Here is a 16,174-nt window from a genome sequence, read left to right on the forward strand (position 1 = left end):
TATATGGTGTGAAGCTGCTGATTGATCGGCTCTTTCCGTCTTTGTTTTTTTTTTGTTTTGTTTTTTTTCTGATTTTGGCACCTTGTCACCTCGAGGTTAAAGTATGCAGCAGTGCTTTTTCTTCTTCTTGCCACTCGGTCCGTTTTTGTCTTTGCTCTCGGACATTTTCTTCTTACGAACCTCTCGCATGAGGTCGAAGAACACCTGAGATGAGGAAACGGGGGAGAGGTGTTAATAGGTAGATGTCACCACAGAATATCTGGCAGAGCTGAGGCAGCAAAGCTGAATTAAAAAAAAAAAAAGAAACCATCAGGGGAAACACATAAGTGGACGCCAGCACATGTAAATTCCCTTCAGGCAAAAAGAACTGAGGTGAAGACACGTTTGAGCAAGCCTGCACCGAACCTGAATCTGTGTGAAGCAAGAGGGAAAGAAGCTAGCTTCTGTTACAAGAAGCATCGCATGACGCTTGTGTTTCTGTACCTTGTCGACGTTGGCTCTCGTCTTAGCCGAGGTCTCCACGTACTGAACCCCCCACTCGCTCGCTCTCGCCGTGGCCTCATCGGCAGAAACCTGCCGCCTCTCCTCCAGGTCCGACTTGTTCCCCACCAGGAGCAGAGGGATGGCCTCCTCCTCCTTCACCCGCAGGATCTGCTCCCTGACGCAGACACACACAGCGTTTACCAGCACACACACACACACAGAAAATGAACAGAATAAAGAGGAAGTAAAGAAAAGCTGAACAATCGGACCTTGCTACGAGAAACCTGTGAAAGAAGAAGAGAGAGCAGCGGCTTGTAGTAAGAGGTGGCCACGAGCTCTTTCACAGCACTGATCACTGAGATTTCAGAGAAATTTAACCCAATCGTTTCTGCTTTAACAGTGTAAAGAAGGGAATCTACCGCTTTTAACTCACAGAAAGGAACCATGTTTCTGCATGGAGCTGTGACACAGGTACATGGCTGAGAAGATTCACAAACTGGAAAAGCTGGTAACCAGTTACATGATGCAAACTCCACTGGTGAGTTTTACAAGGCAGTAAGTGTCCACAGACCTGAACTCTGACGTGGCCGAGAAGGACTCCTGCTCTGTGATGGAGAAGACCAGCAGGAAGCCCTCTCCGCTGCGGAAGTAGTTGTCTCTAATGGCAGCGTAGTCCTCCTGACCCGCTGTGTCCAGGATGTCAATCTGGACGTCCTCACCGTCCAGGACCACCTTCTTCCTGTAGCTGTCGGCTTTGGTGGGCTCGTAATCCTCCACGAACTACGGACAGAGAAATCATTATGTGACAGCAAACAGAAACAGCAGGGTTCATGGGAAATGCAGCCTTGAAGTCTCACCTCATCGTACATGAACTGCAGGGTGAGGGCGGACTTTCCCACTCCGCCGCTGCCCACCATGATCACCTTGTGGAGAGCCAGAGAGGTCTGGTTCTTGTTCTTGCCGGAGGCCATGACTCTGGTCTACGTCCGTCCAGCAGCTCACAGCTCCGCCTAACTACTGAAGACCAGCAGAGACCAGCAGAGACCGGCAGAGACCGGCACAGGATGGAAAACAAAAAGTACATAACACATACAAACTGATTTAAAACAGGAGCCTGACAGATTCGTATCACACACACACAGATCCATCAATATTAAACACACTGAATATTTAACATAATGAAAAAAGCAGTTTTGTTTAATATAAATTCTCCATAAAAATTAAATCTAAAACATTTAGTTTCGAAATGTTATTTCCTTACTTACCAAAGTCTTCCCGCACTGTGACGCAGGCCTGCAACAGAGATTACATTTATGGATTATCATTAACATTAATGTTATCACAGGAAAACTGTCACCTGACTAAGATGTTGAAACTCTGGATGAAAATTGATATTCTTCATTTTTTCTGTGAAACAACAAGAAAAGTGAAGAATACTGGGCCCACAGGGACTGAGGCCCCTGAGTGAGCTCCAGCAGCAGTGTGTGAGGATTCAGATGAAGGGCCCTCTGATAAAGAGTAAATACACTACCGGGACATTCGTGGAAAACCCCACTCGTCAGTGACCTTTCCAGCTGCCTGTCAATGCAAGGACACTGACATGAGGCCAGAGCAGCGGTGCAGTGAGAGGCTGTCAGGGCTAAATGAATAATGGAAGAGACTTTGAACAAGCTCAGCTGCAGAAACAGATAAGAAATAAAAGAATAATTGGTCTGACTGAGCTCAAAGAGGAACTATCATTCACCCTGTCAACAGCTTCCTCTCTGTATTAACCAGCTGACAGCTGTAAAACACTTTCTACATGACACTGAACAGCCACCCCGGAGCCCGCCTTCCGCCTCAACAACGCCTCTGATTGGATCAAATCGTGAGCGGGGCTCCCCCGAATGGCTGCCGCTGGCCGTCAGTCACGAGGCTGTTAGCTAGCTAGTGAAACAGCGACAGAAAACGCTTTCTCTCCCTCAGACGTTAAAACGCTTCCCGGCGGAGCGGAGGGAGCTTCACGCCGACCCGAACGACGCCGAAACAGTCCGATTACTCACCTGTTAACGTGTTTCCTGTCGCCCGGTGAGAAGTCCGCCTCAAAGCGACGCAGACTCAACTTTTACAAGTTGACCAGGAGCCTCTGCCCCACCTAGTACCCGGACTCAGCCAAAGATTGCCTATGTCAGAGGAGAGGAGAGGACTCACTCTGTGGCTGAAAATGGCACCGCCAGCTCTGCCGTAACCTCATTCAGTGTTTACCAAAAAATAACGCTTGATACGAAGGAACACCGGTCACGTGATGTGATTTAAAGTAAACTTACACCGGATGTGGTTTATACCGTAAAACGCTGCTCCTCGCTTTTACTACCGAGTACAGCTCATGGACTCAGGAACCCGGGAAAAGCACGGAGTGATATATCTTAGCTTTTACCTCCTCTCAGGGCGAAACAGATAACATTAACAGGAAATGATGTCACGGAATTCCTCGTGTTTATCTATGAATTTATTTATTTATTTATTGTTTATCCATTTATACATTAAACGGAGCTTTATTTTATTTGTGGTTGTCAGAAACGTTATTCGGTGTTATTTTGTGAAATGGTGTTTAAAATGTTTTCTTCATATTTTATACTTTGTCTGTTTTCAAATAATTAAATCAGCCCCTGAAGCAGACATATCAAATGTTAAAGTGACAGATATTAAAACGAGCCCGTCTTTAAATATTTTGGGGTTTATCATGAGTTTGCTTCATCAGTAAAACGTTCTTAGAATATAAGCAATGAAATACTGTTCTTTTCAAAGGTTATAAAGGAACAAGCGTGTAATTCCCATATTTGGAACAAAGATGGCGCCATTTCATTACTTTATCCAATGCTAATCAGAGAGGCGCTGACTAACAGACTGTAATGAGGTAAAATGCATCCACATCTAACTTCCCTGGCTTTCCCTTTAAATGACCTCTAAGCATTTAAAGTGAAGAAAACATGTTTTGTCGTGTAGCATCATCAGTCTGGCACAGAATTCAGATCTGCACTGAACTGTGTGTTATTAATCTGCTGTGTCACAATAAGTCAAATCAAACTGATGGGGTTTCAGTAAAAACGGGGTCATGTGAGGGGGGAAACAGACCTGACCTGTTTTTACACTTCATGTTGTTTTGCCTTATGATAATCACCAGCTGAAAGGTCAAAGGTCACCTCAGCTCTGTCTTTTACTACAGAGGCTGCTGCTGCTGCCTCGTGTTGTGCAGAGCTGATTTGGTTTGGAGTTTTTACTAACAAATGCTGTTGTCCAGGACGTCCTGTCATGTCTGAGACACTCATTAGTCCAAGCTGTTGCGGATTGTGTTGAATTTGACTGGAGAGGCTCAGGTTATTTGCATGCTGGGATGTTTACTTAGGGTTTATGAGCTGCTACAATAACACAGTGAATAACATTGGTCATGAAAATTAATATGAACAAGGTGACCAGAATGAATAACTAACACTGACTGACCCTCGGCTGTGTTTTCTGTTTTTATCTCCTATGGTACTGAAGCATTTTTCTGTATAACCATTAAAACTTATTAGACAGTCTTTGAATCTTTGAGCGCGCAGGCGCCGCTGCATATTGATGTCCATGTTCAGGAATGACACGAGTGGAATTCACAGGAAACACACAGTAAGTCAGTATAACAGGAAATCACTGACTGTGGCTGGATGTAACCCACACTGAATGTTATATGAGGTCTTAGAAAACGTTCTACATGTTTTTATTACATGTTTTATGTATTTCATAATGTTTTATGTGTCTTACATTCAAGTCTGAGTGTGTTCTGTGTTTTCACCTGGCTGCGTCACAAACGTCCCCTCAGTGCCAATAAAGTTAAAGTTGATTTACAACTGTCAAAGCATTAAAGCATGTAAGCACTTCTGCTCCTCAGATATTGTTTCACCATTGTAACAGCACTTTCTGATATCTTGAAGGATCATTTGAATTTGGCACCACCCAGTAAAAAAACACGTCCTGTATCAGACAGATGCTGTACAAATAAAAGCCTCAAGACAAAAAACAAGAGGAAACATCACATTAGACGAGAATAAAAGGCTTTTAGTTTGTTTTTATGAGCGTCAGGGTCTGGACGCTAAAATCTTCTAAGCAAATTAGAAGATTTAAGAGGTTTGACAGTTTCATACTGAGCTGCGAGACACTGAGGACATTTAATCCAGAGCTGTACTTACACACGTGTGAGGTATTTCTGTTTCTTATGCCTCCACTCTGCTTCATTTCAGACTGAACAACTACATTTTTCTGACCTACAGTATTACATATCAATATTGTATATACAAAACTGTCAGTACTTATTTGTTCCTTTATTATCAGTCACTGCAGGAATATTGTGTGGGATTGAAGTGCAATATGAATCCCTTCAGGAATAATTCGGTGATTTCTCCTCAGGGAGCATTATTAACACCGCCCCCTCCCTCCCCCTCTCTCTCTGCCTCTCCTCATTGGCCGCGCCCACCTGATTTTGACCCCCCCTGTGTATAAAAAGTTTTCGGTGTGTGGCGGCTCCCGAGTCTCAGTCGCCAGAATGGAAACGCTCCTCGGTGCGCTCACTGGCACTCCTCCCTCTCCTCCTCTTCTTCCTTTTAATTGCGCATCGGCACTCCGGCAGCACCACAGTGCGAGTCACGATCAAGAACGTTTGAACTGTTTTTAGAGAATAAAAAAGTGAGGATGATGATGATCTCTCTGTGTCTGCGGACCAAACAATGATGGATTGAACTTTAAAAATGTTGAAGAAGGATCTGCACTCAGTTCTCCTCGGTCTGTGGAATATGTGTTTTCAACGGGGCTGATGCTGATTAATGAAACCATGACACGTTTTCTGCTTCTTACAGAAGTGATGCTTTTTGTGTGAAGCTGCTCCAAACTCCAACGAAAAGAGAGAGTTCCTCAAAACCGGAATAAACAGGACTCTGCTTCCCGTTTTTTGACAGGCGGTTGAGAATGACCAAAGACATCCATATAACGATGTGATAAAAAGATTTCCTGCACACACGTCCTCCAGTGAATGGAAATAAACTGCACCGACTGGCATCCAAGTGCGTCAGACCTGAGCGGACCGCCGTTACGCATGGAGACATCTCGAGACTGAGAGGATTTTTTTTACCTGTTCATATTTTATTTTATGATTTTATTTTATCTCTGACAAAAGAGGGGAAAAGTTATTCTTCACCTCCTCAAACAGAAAATGAAAGGCTGTCTTTTCCGACTGGCACTCTTTGTGGCTTGCGTCCTCTCCATCCGCTGCACTGCTGCGCCCGGGACTGAGGCCGAGGCGCACACGGGGTCCCGGAATACCTGCGCGTCCTGCGGCATCGCTCAGCCGGAGGACCCCGAATCCGGCCGGCTGAACGTGGACTTCCTAGAGGCTGTAAAGAGGCACATCCTGACCAGGCTACAGATGCGGGAGAGGCCCAACATCACGCACCCGGTCCCGAAGGCGGCCATGGTGACGGCACTGCGGAAGCTCCACGCCGGGAAGCTGCGCGAAGACGGGAGGGTGGAGATCCCCAACCTGGATGGACACCCGATGAGCAACGAGGTGCTGGAGGAGAGCTCGGAGATCATCAGCTTTGCAGAGAAAGGTGCAAATTTTCAACCTTAAATTTGAGTTTTTCTGAGAAGGAGGAACAAAAATCTGATATTTCTAATAAAGTTCCACCTGATTTCAATGCAATTTTACATTTTTACTCATTTTCTCCCAAACAAACCACAGTAAGTCTGATCACAGTCAGTCTGTTCCAACAGAATTAAGAAAACACTTTGATTTTCACTGGGACAAATCTTTGTAAATGGCATCAAGTTGGCAGATTTTTGCTGCTGTTGTACAGAGAATAAGAGGTGAGAGTCTTTGTCTCTGCAACAAGCCAACACGTCCCACAGAGACAGGCGAGCTGACAGGATCTTCAACAGAGGGAAAACCCTTCTATTCATTTCGGCTTCTGAAAGATAAGAAACACATCTGAGATCATGACAAAGGGTCTGTTTTTAATTTAAATCATCAAATTTTACCCTAAAAAAAGAAAAACATCCTCTAAACACACAACATCCAGGCTGGAAAACTTTCAGTGGAAAAACTTTCATTTTCCATGACTTTGACTGAATTATAACAACAGGTTGTGAGTGTTTCAGAGTTTGATGTGGCTTTATGATGCTGGGCTGAGGGTTTAACACACATTTATATAAATGATGAAGGACGTTTGTCTGCATTAAACTCAACATGTGAGCAATAAGAAACCACGTAGCTGGTGAACCAGGGACAAACAGCCACCATCAGCCAACTCTGCGGCTCAGTGCATGTGTGTGTTTAGGTGTGTGTGTCTTTATGTACTGACTGAATGAGAAACAGCCCAGAGAACATGCTGATGTTGAACAGATGTTGAAGCAAGCGCCTGAAAACCCGCCAAAATAAAAGCAGAGACCCTCTGTAGCTGCTACCTGTGAAACTGGAAGCTTATTATCTTTCTGGTGTCTGTTTCTAAACATTTGGACGTTGTCTTCTTCTGCATTCTGTCATGTATCATGGACGTTCATCACATGCTGGTTGTTTCCAGTGTAAATGCCTCTGCTGGCCCCTTAAAATCAGGCAGATTCCCCCAGTTACATGTGCAGATTTTGTCTAAGTTAAAGGTTTGTTTGCTGCCCACAGTGTCGACACTGTGTTTTCCCACAGGGATAAATGAAAGGTTGTGATTTTGCAGGTCTTTGCCAACAACGATGGAAAAAGATGTTGTCATCTAGAAACGTGGATAAAAAAACTGCAGAATTTTGAATGCAGTTTGGTGAATGAGGAGCTGAGGCACAACCTGATTAGATTTTGGGGTTTCCTTTAGAATTTGGATTTTTATGCACGAACTACTCTGCTGCATTCATGTGCTCAAGAGAAAGTTAGACATCTGGGACTTCTGGCTTCTAGCCCAGTGTTGTGTTCACTTTCCTAGAAAACCCAGCCCCACACAAACATAAACTTGGGCAGCTTCGCTGGGTGTCGTCGGAGGTTTGCTCCCCGCTGAGAGCCTTTTAGTTTCCGATGTTTCTCTCTGTGGCCGCTGTGTTGCAGACCTTCCACCTCGGCGCCGTCAGTTTGCCAGTTGGCTGCGTTCGCGGCACTGAGCGGCTGCCAGCGGGGACATGGCGCGGCGACAAGGCTCAGAGAAACAATTTACTCAGGGGCGGCTGAAAGGAGCGGGGCTGAAAATGATCAACGACGCCACCTGCTTCGCCCACGTGTGTCCGTCCGCTCGCCGCAGAAAGTGACGGCGCTCCGCGGAAACATCTGCTTTCCACATCAGCTAATCGCTGCGTCGCGTCGGCACTCAGGACTGTTATTCCGAAGCTGTGTGTGTTCATTATGTCATGTGTCTCCGTGTCATTTATCCCCGTTTGTGTTGTAGTATTTGAGCTTTTGTGTGTCTGTCACGTCTTTGTGCGCGTTATTGATGTTTTCTTAACTGTGTGTTTCCAGGAGTGTCGGCGTTGGCGTATACATGAATCTATATCCAGGACTGTGTGTGTGTGTGTGTGTGTGTGTGTGTGTGTGACATGACAGGGTTGTGTTGAATCAGTCCCCTCAGTATAAGGTCAGAGCTTTTGTGTCGGCCGTCGTGCAGCCTGAATGCAGAGTGACGGGCTGAACCCTGCAGCCTGGCACCCCATTAGAATTCACTGTGTGTGTGTGTGTGTGTGTGTGTGTGTGTGTGTGCAGGCCCTATATGAAAAAACAGAGTCTGGAGTTCATGCTGTTGGTTTGTTATGGTGTTTTTACTGTGAAAGTGTTTTGTGTTGTCACAGTTTGGAGTCTAAATGTTGCCTCTTCGTAAACACAACTTCTTTGCAAGGGAGAAACGAAGACCTGGATTGTGTTGATGTCTTTTGTCAGGTTGTGTTTGTGAGCTGAGGGCTGTAGTTTTCATGGCTTCGACAGATGGAAAGTTTCTTGTAGCTGCAGGTACAGACTGGTAAACGATCTGCCATGTTTGGCTCCAAACAACGTTAAAAACCCACAAAGAAACTCAACTTAAGGCCCTTTTCGTGTCCTATCCCCCTAAACACCCCCAACATGGCACCAAGACACAGGTATTTATACTGTTCATATTTTGCTGTGTTATCTCTTACAGAAAACAGAGCAGCTTATCAACAACTGTTTAAAACCTCAGCAAACTAAACTCGAATTATTGGAGTATTAAACTGAAGTGCTGCTCACCAACATGAATACATTGTATGGGAGCCACTGAATCTTTAATGCACATTTACATATGACACACTGTAACTGTGGGATATAAAGTCAGTGTCCATAAAGGTAACTACAGCCCGGCTGTAGTGTTGTCAGCTGATCTTTGATAGTTTTAAATTCAGTAACCATCTTTGGAAAAAAAAAAAGAAAAGAAAAGAGAGAAGGATCTGGAGGCTCCCACTCAATGCCTGTCCTTTAACCGTCTGAATACCAAGACTCTCATGTTCTTAACTTCCCTCATCGCTGGAAGTTTTTCTGTGCCACAGATTTCCAGTGAAGATTCATGCAGAAATGTTAATGTAACCATCAAGGTTTTGTTCTGTGACTTTTAGCAGTTGAGAGGTTTTAAAATGAGGTGGTTATGTGGTCTTTTGGCCTAAATTTAGTCTTTTACCACTATAGAAATTCATTGTGGGAAGTCATGCTACAAGTAACTTGCATGTTACACAATCGCATCATTGCTGAATCACAGTGCGGTTTATTTATCTGTCTGTTATTCCTCACTAAACATCTGGGGCCTTCACCAGAGAGAAATCAAAACCTAAATATTTGCCAAATGTAATGTCAAGCCTTTCAGAACAGCTGCTGTGTGTCTCCTGCAGTGCACCATGGTCACTTTATTTTTGTGGACACTCTCTGACCACTTAGAAATGATACCAGGAGATGGCTTTTGTTGCACCATCGTCGCTCGTCTCCCTGCTCCTCGTCTCCTCCTCGTTTTGTCTTTGAGTTTATCATGTCCTGGAGTTCATGTGAGGAATCCACCACCTCCTCATTACCATCTCGGACAATGCAGCTGGTCGTCTGTGACAAATGAATTCCCTCTCAAACCGTCACTTAACTATCCTCCTCGATCTCATTGTAAAGCAGCCACTCCCCAACAGCCGCCAACACATTCAGGGGACTTAAACAGACTCCTCCTGCTACAGAGCATTTGTTTATATCTACATTACAGGCATTTTCACTGTCGCTTTGATCCGTGCAGTTTGGAGCAAGTGAGCGAGTCAAGGTTTTAGCAGTTTGATAGAATACGTGGTGACAAACGCATCCCACCCGTGAAATCTGCACCTGCAGCTCAGCTTAACCCTCGTTTGTATTTTGTTGGCACTTAAGTGCATCGTTCTTGGTTTTCCTGTGGCCTGGATGACAGCAGCGCTCTGATCTGCAGCCCCATTGTGCAGCAGTGTGTGATCTAACATTCAAGCTGCTGAGTAATGAGTGAAAAAGATTACCTCGTCTCCTGATGGATGAGGTAATGCATGTGGAGGCTCGCTAAAAAGTGCCTTTGATGATCAGAAGAGGTCGGCTCCCGCTGAAACTCTGAATAATCTCTGGCGTTTTCACACATTTCTGATTTGTACACTGATGTAACCTGCTTCATGAAAGCTTTTACAACGCGTGGTTGGTGGTTTCCGGGTGAAAACCCTCCGGTGCAGAGGGCGTGTTCTGCTTTGCAACTGTTCAGCCATGAAATCTCAAGTTCATCCGCTGGACACTGTGTCCTCTTACGCTCTGATTTCTCACTAACTGTCAATCTCAATTCCTCGCAGTCGGCTTCGCTCAGAGTTCAGGAGGTTCACACCTGATGAATGGCGCTAATCTTCTTCACCTGACAGCTGTCAATCAGATCCTCCATGTGTTTTCTTTGTCGCTGTGTCTGTAGCTTCAGTGCTTAAAAAAAGCAGGAAGTGATGGTGATGGTGAGAGTAGAGTTTCAGGTCTGATCCCAGTAAGAACCAGTGAACACTGTGGAAGCATCTCAAGATAAAGAGCCTAAAATGTAAAACGCAGCAGATTAAAGAGAGCGTTGCTTCAGCTCCTCAGTGTGCAGTGTTTCATCACACCATAATTACCCAGGAGCACTCAGGATATTTACATCTCTGCTCAAGATCAAAACTTTGCATCCTTAATGGGAGCACTGGCGTGCAGAAAATCAAACAATGAAACCCGCAAGAGCAATGAGTGAAGAGATAAATTGCAAATACATGTGGAGCAGCCCAGATAAAAAATCTGTTTCACTATTAGCATTCATTAGTCGTGGAAAAGTTGCAAGGGAAACGTAACGGGGGTAAAAACTTAAGTTGTTGGATGAATTTCAGATTGTGATTTTTGGTTTGAACCCCTCAGCTGCCAGACTTCCAAACCTTTCAGTCGCTCCACAAATGAGCTGATGGTGACCAAATAAAAAGCCTCTGACCATTTGCAGTCTGTTGCAGAGGCAGCCATGGCTTCTGAGAAGCAGCTAATGTCATGTAAATGGTTTTCCTTGCGTCTTCATTCTTCCACTTTGTTGCTGCATCTCCCACGCTGCCTGGCCCTGCAACACGCTCTCAGGCCTCATTGTGAAGACAGTTAGGCTCCATAAGATCTCATTTTCAGGCAGCATTCAACGCAAAGCCTTTGAACCTTTGTGCGCCGCTCTCTTAAGCCCCCTCTTCTCATATCTGGGCCGACACGGAGGCCAAGTGGCCCTGCGCCCAGCGCCTTCCTGTCACAGTCCACAGGATCTGTGCCACCCTGAGCTGAGGGGAGGCTGGGGCCTGTGGTCTCACTTTAAGCTGTTCCCAAAGTTCACCCTCGCCTTCAGTGCTCAGTCCCCTTTGCATTTCTTTGGTCTTCAAAATGCTGCACACGTGGAGGATCTGCGTTGATTTCAGTCTGACGTGGTTGTTCTTTGAGAAATGTGTGGCATGGATGGATTTTTTTCACAGGCTTTTGAATTGTCACTTTTTACTGTTATTGTTTTATTGTTTTTATTGTTAATCAGTGCCTCTGGTGTGTTTCTGTTCCTCAGATGACATGGTGACATCCAAGTCCAGCCTGTTCTTCCTGATCTCCAGCGAGGGGAACCAGAACCTGTATGTGACGCAGGCCACCCTCTGGCTCTACTTCAAGCTGCTGCCGTCTCCCGTGGAGGTGCGTCCAAGGCGGAAGGTGACGGTGAAGGTGTATTACCAGGAGCCTGGCCTTGGCAGCAAGTGGAACCTGGTGGAGAAGCGGGTGGACCTGAAGCGCAGTGGCTGGCACACCTTTGTGCTGACTGATGCCGTCCGGTTGGTGTTTGAAAAGGGTGACCGGCGGCAGAACCTGGACGTGCGCTGCGAAGGCTGCGAGGCAGATGGCGTCATTCCCGTCCTGCTCAACCACAACGACGAGTCGCATCGGCCCTTCCTGGTGGTGCAGGCGCGGCAAGCTGACAACAAACACCGGATCCGCAAGAGGGGGCTGGAGTGCGACGGCAGCAGCAACTTGTGCTGCCGCCAGCAGTTCTACATAGACTTCCGGCTCATTGGCTGGAACGACTGGATCATTGCGCCGTCAGGCTACTTTGGGAACTACTGCGAGGGGAACTGTCCGGCCTACATGGCAGGTGTCCCCGGTTCGGCCTCGTCCTTTCACACAGCTGTGGTGAACCAGTACCGCATGCGGGGGATGAGTCCGGGCTCCATGAACTCCTGCTGCATCCCCACCAAGCTAAGCACCATGTCCATGCTCTACTTCGATGACGAGTACAACATTGTCAAGCGGGACGTTCCCAACATGATCGTGGAGGAGTGTGGCTGTGCTTGAGTATCTTTCATTCACGTTTATTTAAGGTGGAACTGAAGAACTTAACTGTAAACAGATTCACAATATTACAACAAAAAATGAATATAGAAACATAATATTTATGGACGATGGAAAAAATGGGCACACACAACCTCATCCACACATATCTACACACCCTCATGTATGCCTGCACAAAAACCTGTATATATATTTATGTTTGTTGATATATTTTGTTATATTCTCTGGGGGAAGATCAAGTCTCCTTCAAAGGGACGTGAAGAGTTCGCTTCCAAATCTTTAAACATCCACTTTGGAAAACAATCAATATTTGAAGTTCTTCATTTAATCTCTCTAAGATAGTGAGGACCTGGTTTTTGCTTACCTACTAGCCTTTACAAAGCAGCATCATTTGATGTAATTTTCTGCTCTCAGCCTCACTGTTAGAGTAACTGCCACTCGTTCAGAAGTGGGCATCTTGTTTTGGAATGAAGCTCTTCATGTGTAGAACATAAACCCAACCCTGAACGTGAAAAAGATCTCCAGAGGAGGTCTACGGAGCCTTACATGAGTCACAGACAAGGCTGGGGTGATTCAGCCATGCCTCTTTCAAAAACTGTGCGTGCAACAAACACTTGGGACAAGCACTGACGATGTCTTCACAGCAGTCAAGCTTCACCAACGTACAGCACTTATGGCCACATTCACACTCTGTCTTAGACAAACTCTGGTCCACGACAAAACTGGCTTCAAGCACATCTGAACATTTGGACGCATTCCAGACATGGACGGAAACAGAAAAACGTAGAGACTGTAGAGACTTTTCAGCAAGGACTCTGTTACACTGACGCTGTCACCAAACCACTGATTAATCCTCCACACTGACAACTAAAAGCAGACTTGCCAATGTGAGGCGCCACGCCTGAAAAATCACAGCTGTTTGTGTGGCACGTCTCTGACCATCACTCACATCCTTTCATATCTCCGGATTATTCTCTTTCCATTATCTTCATTGTTGAGGGAACACTGATGATTCTGAGTTGGAAAGACACTGCTGTTTTAACTGTTATCAGCTGGGGTTAACGTCACGCTAGCCCAAACTTCTGAGGGGATCAGTACAGAGTGAGGGGAGGTACGGATATTTTGATAAACAGTTCCTTAAAATGGATCTGAATATGAATCGGTTTCATAAATTACTAATCCATGGACTCAACATTTTTATTTCCTTTTCTAAATTTGTGAATTTGAAGCATCAAATTATTGGTTTAGGTTTTTGTTAAACACAGCAGTGACTGATGTGGTGTACTGCTCGATGTGAGCAGGCTGATTTAGTGTTTGAGAGAACAGTTTACCAAAATTCCACCAACCCGCCCAGTCCAGACCGCGTACAATCACTACAACCTATAGACTGAACACATACTCTTTTATAGTGTGCGACCGGCACATGAAGATGGTGGAATGAGTATCAGGAATGACCTCACATGGATCCGTCTTATTAACATTTGGATATTGCAAAAAAAGAAAAAAACCTTCCTTCAGCTCCTCCCTGATGGAGAGAGTCTGATTCCTTCCAGTTGCTCAAATCAGAAAATATTGAACGCATCTCTCATTCCAGTCAGTGAAAGTGAAAGGTTGCCATATTGCTCAGTTTAGTGATGGTGCAGCTTCGCACTTCCCGACGCACACTTTGATAGCACTTGCAGATTGAAATGCCTTTAATGAGCCCTATGTGGCGCGCCATTGCCCACAGTCCTTCTAAAAGAAATAAGTGCCGCATGAGCTATGCAATGTATAGTATTTACCCGTACACCAGACAAGCTGAACTTAAGCTCTAGTGACAAACTATCACCAATACTTGAAATGTAAGTGTGGCAAGCAGGGGCAGGTTGGGCTTCAGCTGGGAGGCAGGAGGAGGCGCAGAGTTCCCACCCAGCTGCTGACGCTGAAGTCTTTGACTTGGTCTCGCTCAGTCCAACCACAAGCGACGACATTTCTGAAATTCTCTGTTTGGCTGGTGGAAAATAATCAACCCCGTCTCCTGCAGCTTACGTCTATTTACTACTGAACGGCTCTGACAAATACAATGTGGAGGAAAACGTAACTGCTGCTGAATGAAACACGGACTTTCTGTTCCCACTCCTTCAGCATGTAACCGAGACACAACATCATCTGACTGACATTTCATTTTGGTCAAAATCTACTTGTTGACAGTTTGTGTTGTGTAAACCTTTAGGACACAGGGCTGGAATAAATACTGTCTCTACTTTACAGGTAGATTCTTATGCATTTTTCATCTCTGTTACTTCAGAATCAGAATGTCAGCTGGAAGTGACATATCTTTTCTGTCCATGTTGCATGGCATAAAATGATCTAAACAGATTAGATAAATTTAAGGGGCTTGGAGGTGATTAACATGAAAGATGCTGGTTAGATGGAAGATTTTCTGTCTGATGTTTGAAATGTTAAAACAGCAGTCAGTGTACCAGGTTTGACTTCTATTTATTCCATTATGTCATCTAACTGGGGCTAACTTTGACCCAAATGTGATGCATGAATAGTGGTTTTGGAGTCTAAATGAATGTGTCCCGGTGGAGTTCCCATCATGGCCTGTTTGGCACCGTAACACACTTTGAGACACAGTTTCAGGCCTCAGTCACTTTGACATCACTTTGAGATTTTCAGGTTAAACGTTTCAGCGACCTGTTATTTCACTGCTCTGTTACACTCTGCTCTCATTTGTAGGCTTCAGCGCTACCAGGTACAGCTTTGACAGAAATACCTGAGGTCCAGATAATGCTTATTATCTCACCGTTTCCCGCCTCCTGTCCGACACTCGACCTCGACCTTGCTTGCCACTGTAATCTTTCGCTTATTCTTCAAAGCGAATGGTTGTTAGAATATTTGCACTGAGGACTTGCGTGACTAGTAATAAGAAAGATAAAAATAGAAACTGCCATTGAATAAAAAAAGTTATTTTTATAGAAGCAAAATTGAGCTCTGTTCAAATGTATTATACCTAATCATGGAACCAAAGAGGCCAAGAGGTTTAGCTATTGAAAGATGGCAACGCCGTCATGTTTTGTTGTTGTAAATTACTTTGTGACAGTTAAAAGAGGCCTAAACACTGTATCAGGGTATAATAACAGTCCATAATCAGCTTAATCTCTTTTCTATTTTGTACCTAGACATGGAATATTTCATATTTTTTCATCAAATTACTTAAATATTCCTAGTTTTCCTTCTTCTTTTTGTTAGTGCTTGTTCCAGAATCATTTAGAGTAAAGCACGCTCCATCTGATCCCTGTACAGTCGATGTAACATGTGAATATGCTTTTGAAATATTTTGTTCTCTGTTATTGTTGAAAAATAAATTTCTTATTACCAAATGTATGGATTTGTCGTTGTGTCGTGACACTTTACTGGATGCACAAACACGCTCTGCACTTGTTTGGATCAGTGGGTCGAAGGTGGCGCTGGCAGAGCTCAGGTTAGTGGTTCTAATCCCAAAATAAGCCCACGGCAGAAAAGCCAAGGCACTAATGTCAGAATCACATCAAAGGAAACAAGAGGAAACATGTGACATCTTAAAGTATGAGTCACAGATGGTGACTGTAGGCCCAGCTGTTGTTGTTCCCTGTTATCGCAGCATATTTCACATTCAGCTGACGTGATATGTACCTCTGAAAAACCACAAGGAGCAATTACCCGGGGTGGCTGACACTGACGGTCTTTCTGCCATGTTTACCCACATGTGTTGACACATTTCTACATTTCGTGTTACCTGGTGGGAGATGTCAAAGCCCACAAAAATTCCCTGCTGCTAATTATCAGCAGAGAAGATGATGCCAGAGGGTTTTTCCCGGCTGACAGCAAATCCTC

General features: G+C 44.9%; 2 protein-coding genes across 4 annotated transcripts; one reads left to right on the forward strand and one right to left on the reverse strand.

The window, feature by feature from the left end:
• Positions 1-7: 7 nt before the first annotated feature.
• On the reverse strand, positions 8-2,644 carry LOC121177938 (ras-related protein O-RAL-like). 3 transcript variants are annotated; one of them, XM_041032383.1, is made up of 6 exons: positions 2,526-2,644; positions 1,749-1,776; positions 1,341-1,497; positions 1,055-1,263; positions 484-658; positions 8-204 (listed from the first exon to the last, which is right to left on the reverse strand). In XM_041032383.1, the coding sequence occupies exons 3-6, from the start codon at positions 1,452-1,454 to the stop codon at positions 97-99; spliced, it is 606 nt and encodes a 201-aa protein (XP_040888317.1). In that variant the 5' UTR covers positions 1,455-1,497; positions 1,749-1,776; positions 2,526-2,644; the 3' UTR covers positions 8-96. The 3 variants fall into 3 exon arrangements, with proteins under 3 accessions (XP_040888317.1, XP_040888316.1, XP_040888318.1); XM_041032382.1 differs by having other exon boundaries at positions 1,341-1,500; XM_041032384.1 differs by lacking the exon at positions 2,526-2,644 and adding an exon at positions 2,015-2,212 and having other exon boundaries at positions 1,341-1,500.
• Positions 2,645-5,073: 2,429 nt separating this feature from the next.
• Positions 5,074-15,685, forward strand: LOC121177912 (inhibin beta B chain-like). Its single transcript, XM_041032345.1, has 2 exons — positions 5,074-6,101; positions 11,544-15,685. The coding sequence occupies exons 1-2, from the start codon at positions 5,705-5,707 to the stop codon at positions 12,317-12,319; spliced, it is 1,173 nt and encodes a 390-aa protein (XP_040888279.1). The 5' UTR covers positions 5,074-5,704; the 3' UTR covers positions 12,320-15,685.
• The last annotated feature ends 489 nt before the right edge of the window (positions 15,686-16,174 follow it).

The sequence above is a fragment of the Toxotes jaculatrix genome, chromosome 24, assembly GCF_017976425.1.
Source record: "Toxotes jaculatrix isolate fToxJac2 chromosome 24, fToxJac2.pri, whole genome shotgun sequence".
Taxonomy (NCBI): domain Eukaryota; kingdom Metazoa; phylum Chordata; class Actinopteri; family Toxotidae; genus Toxotes; species Toxotes jaculatrix.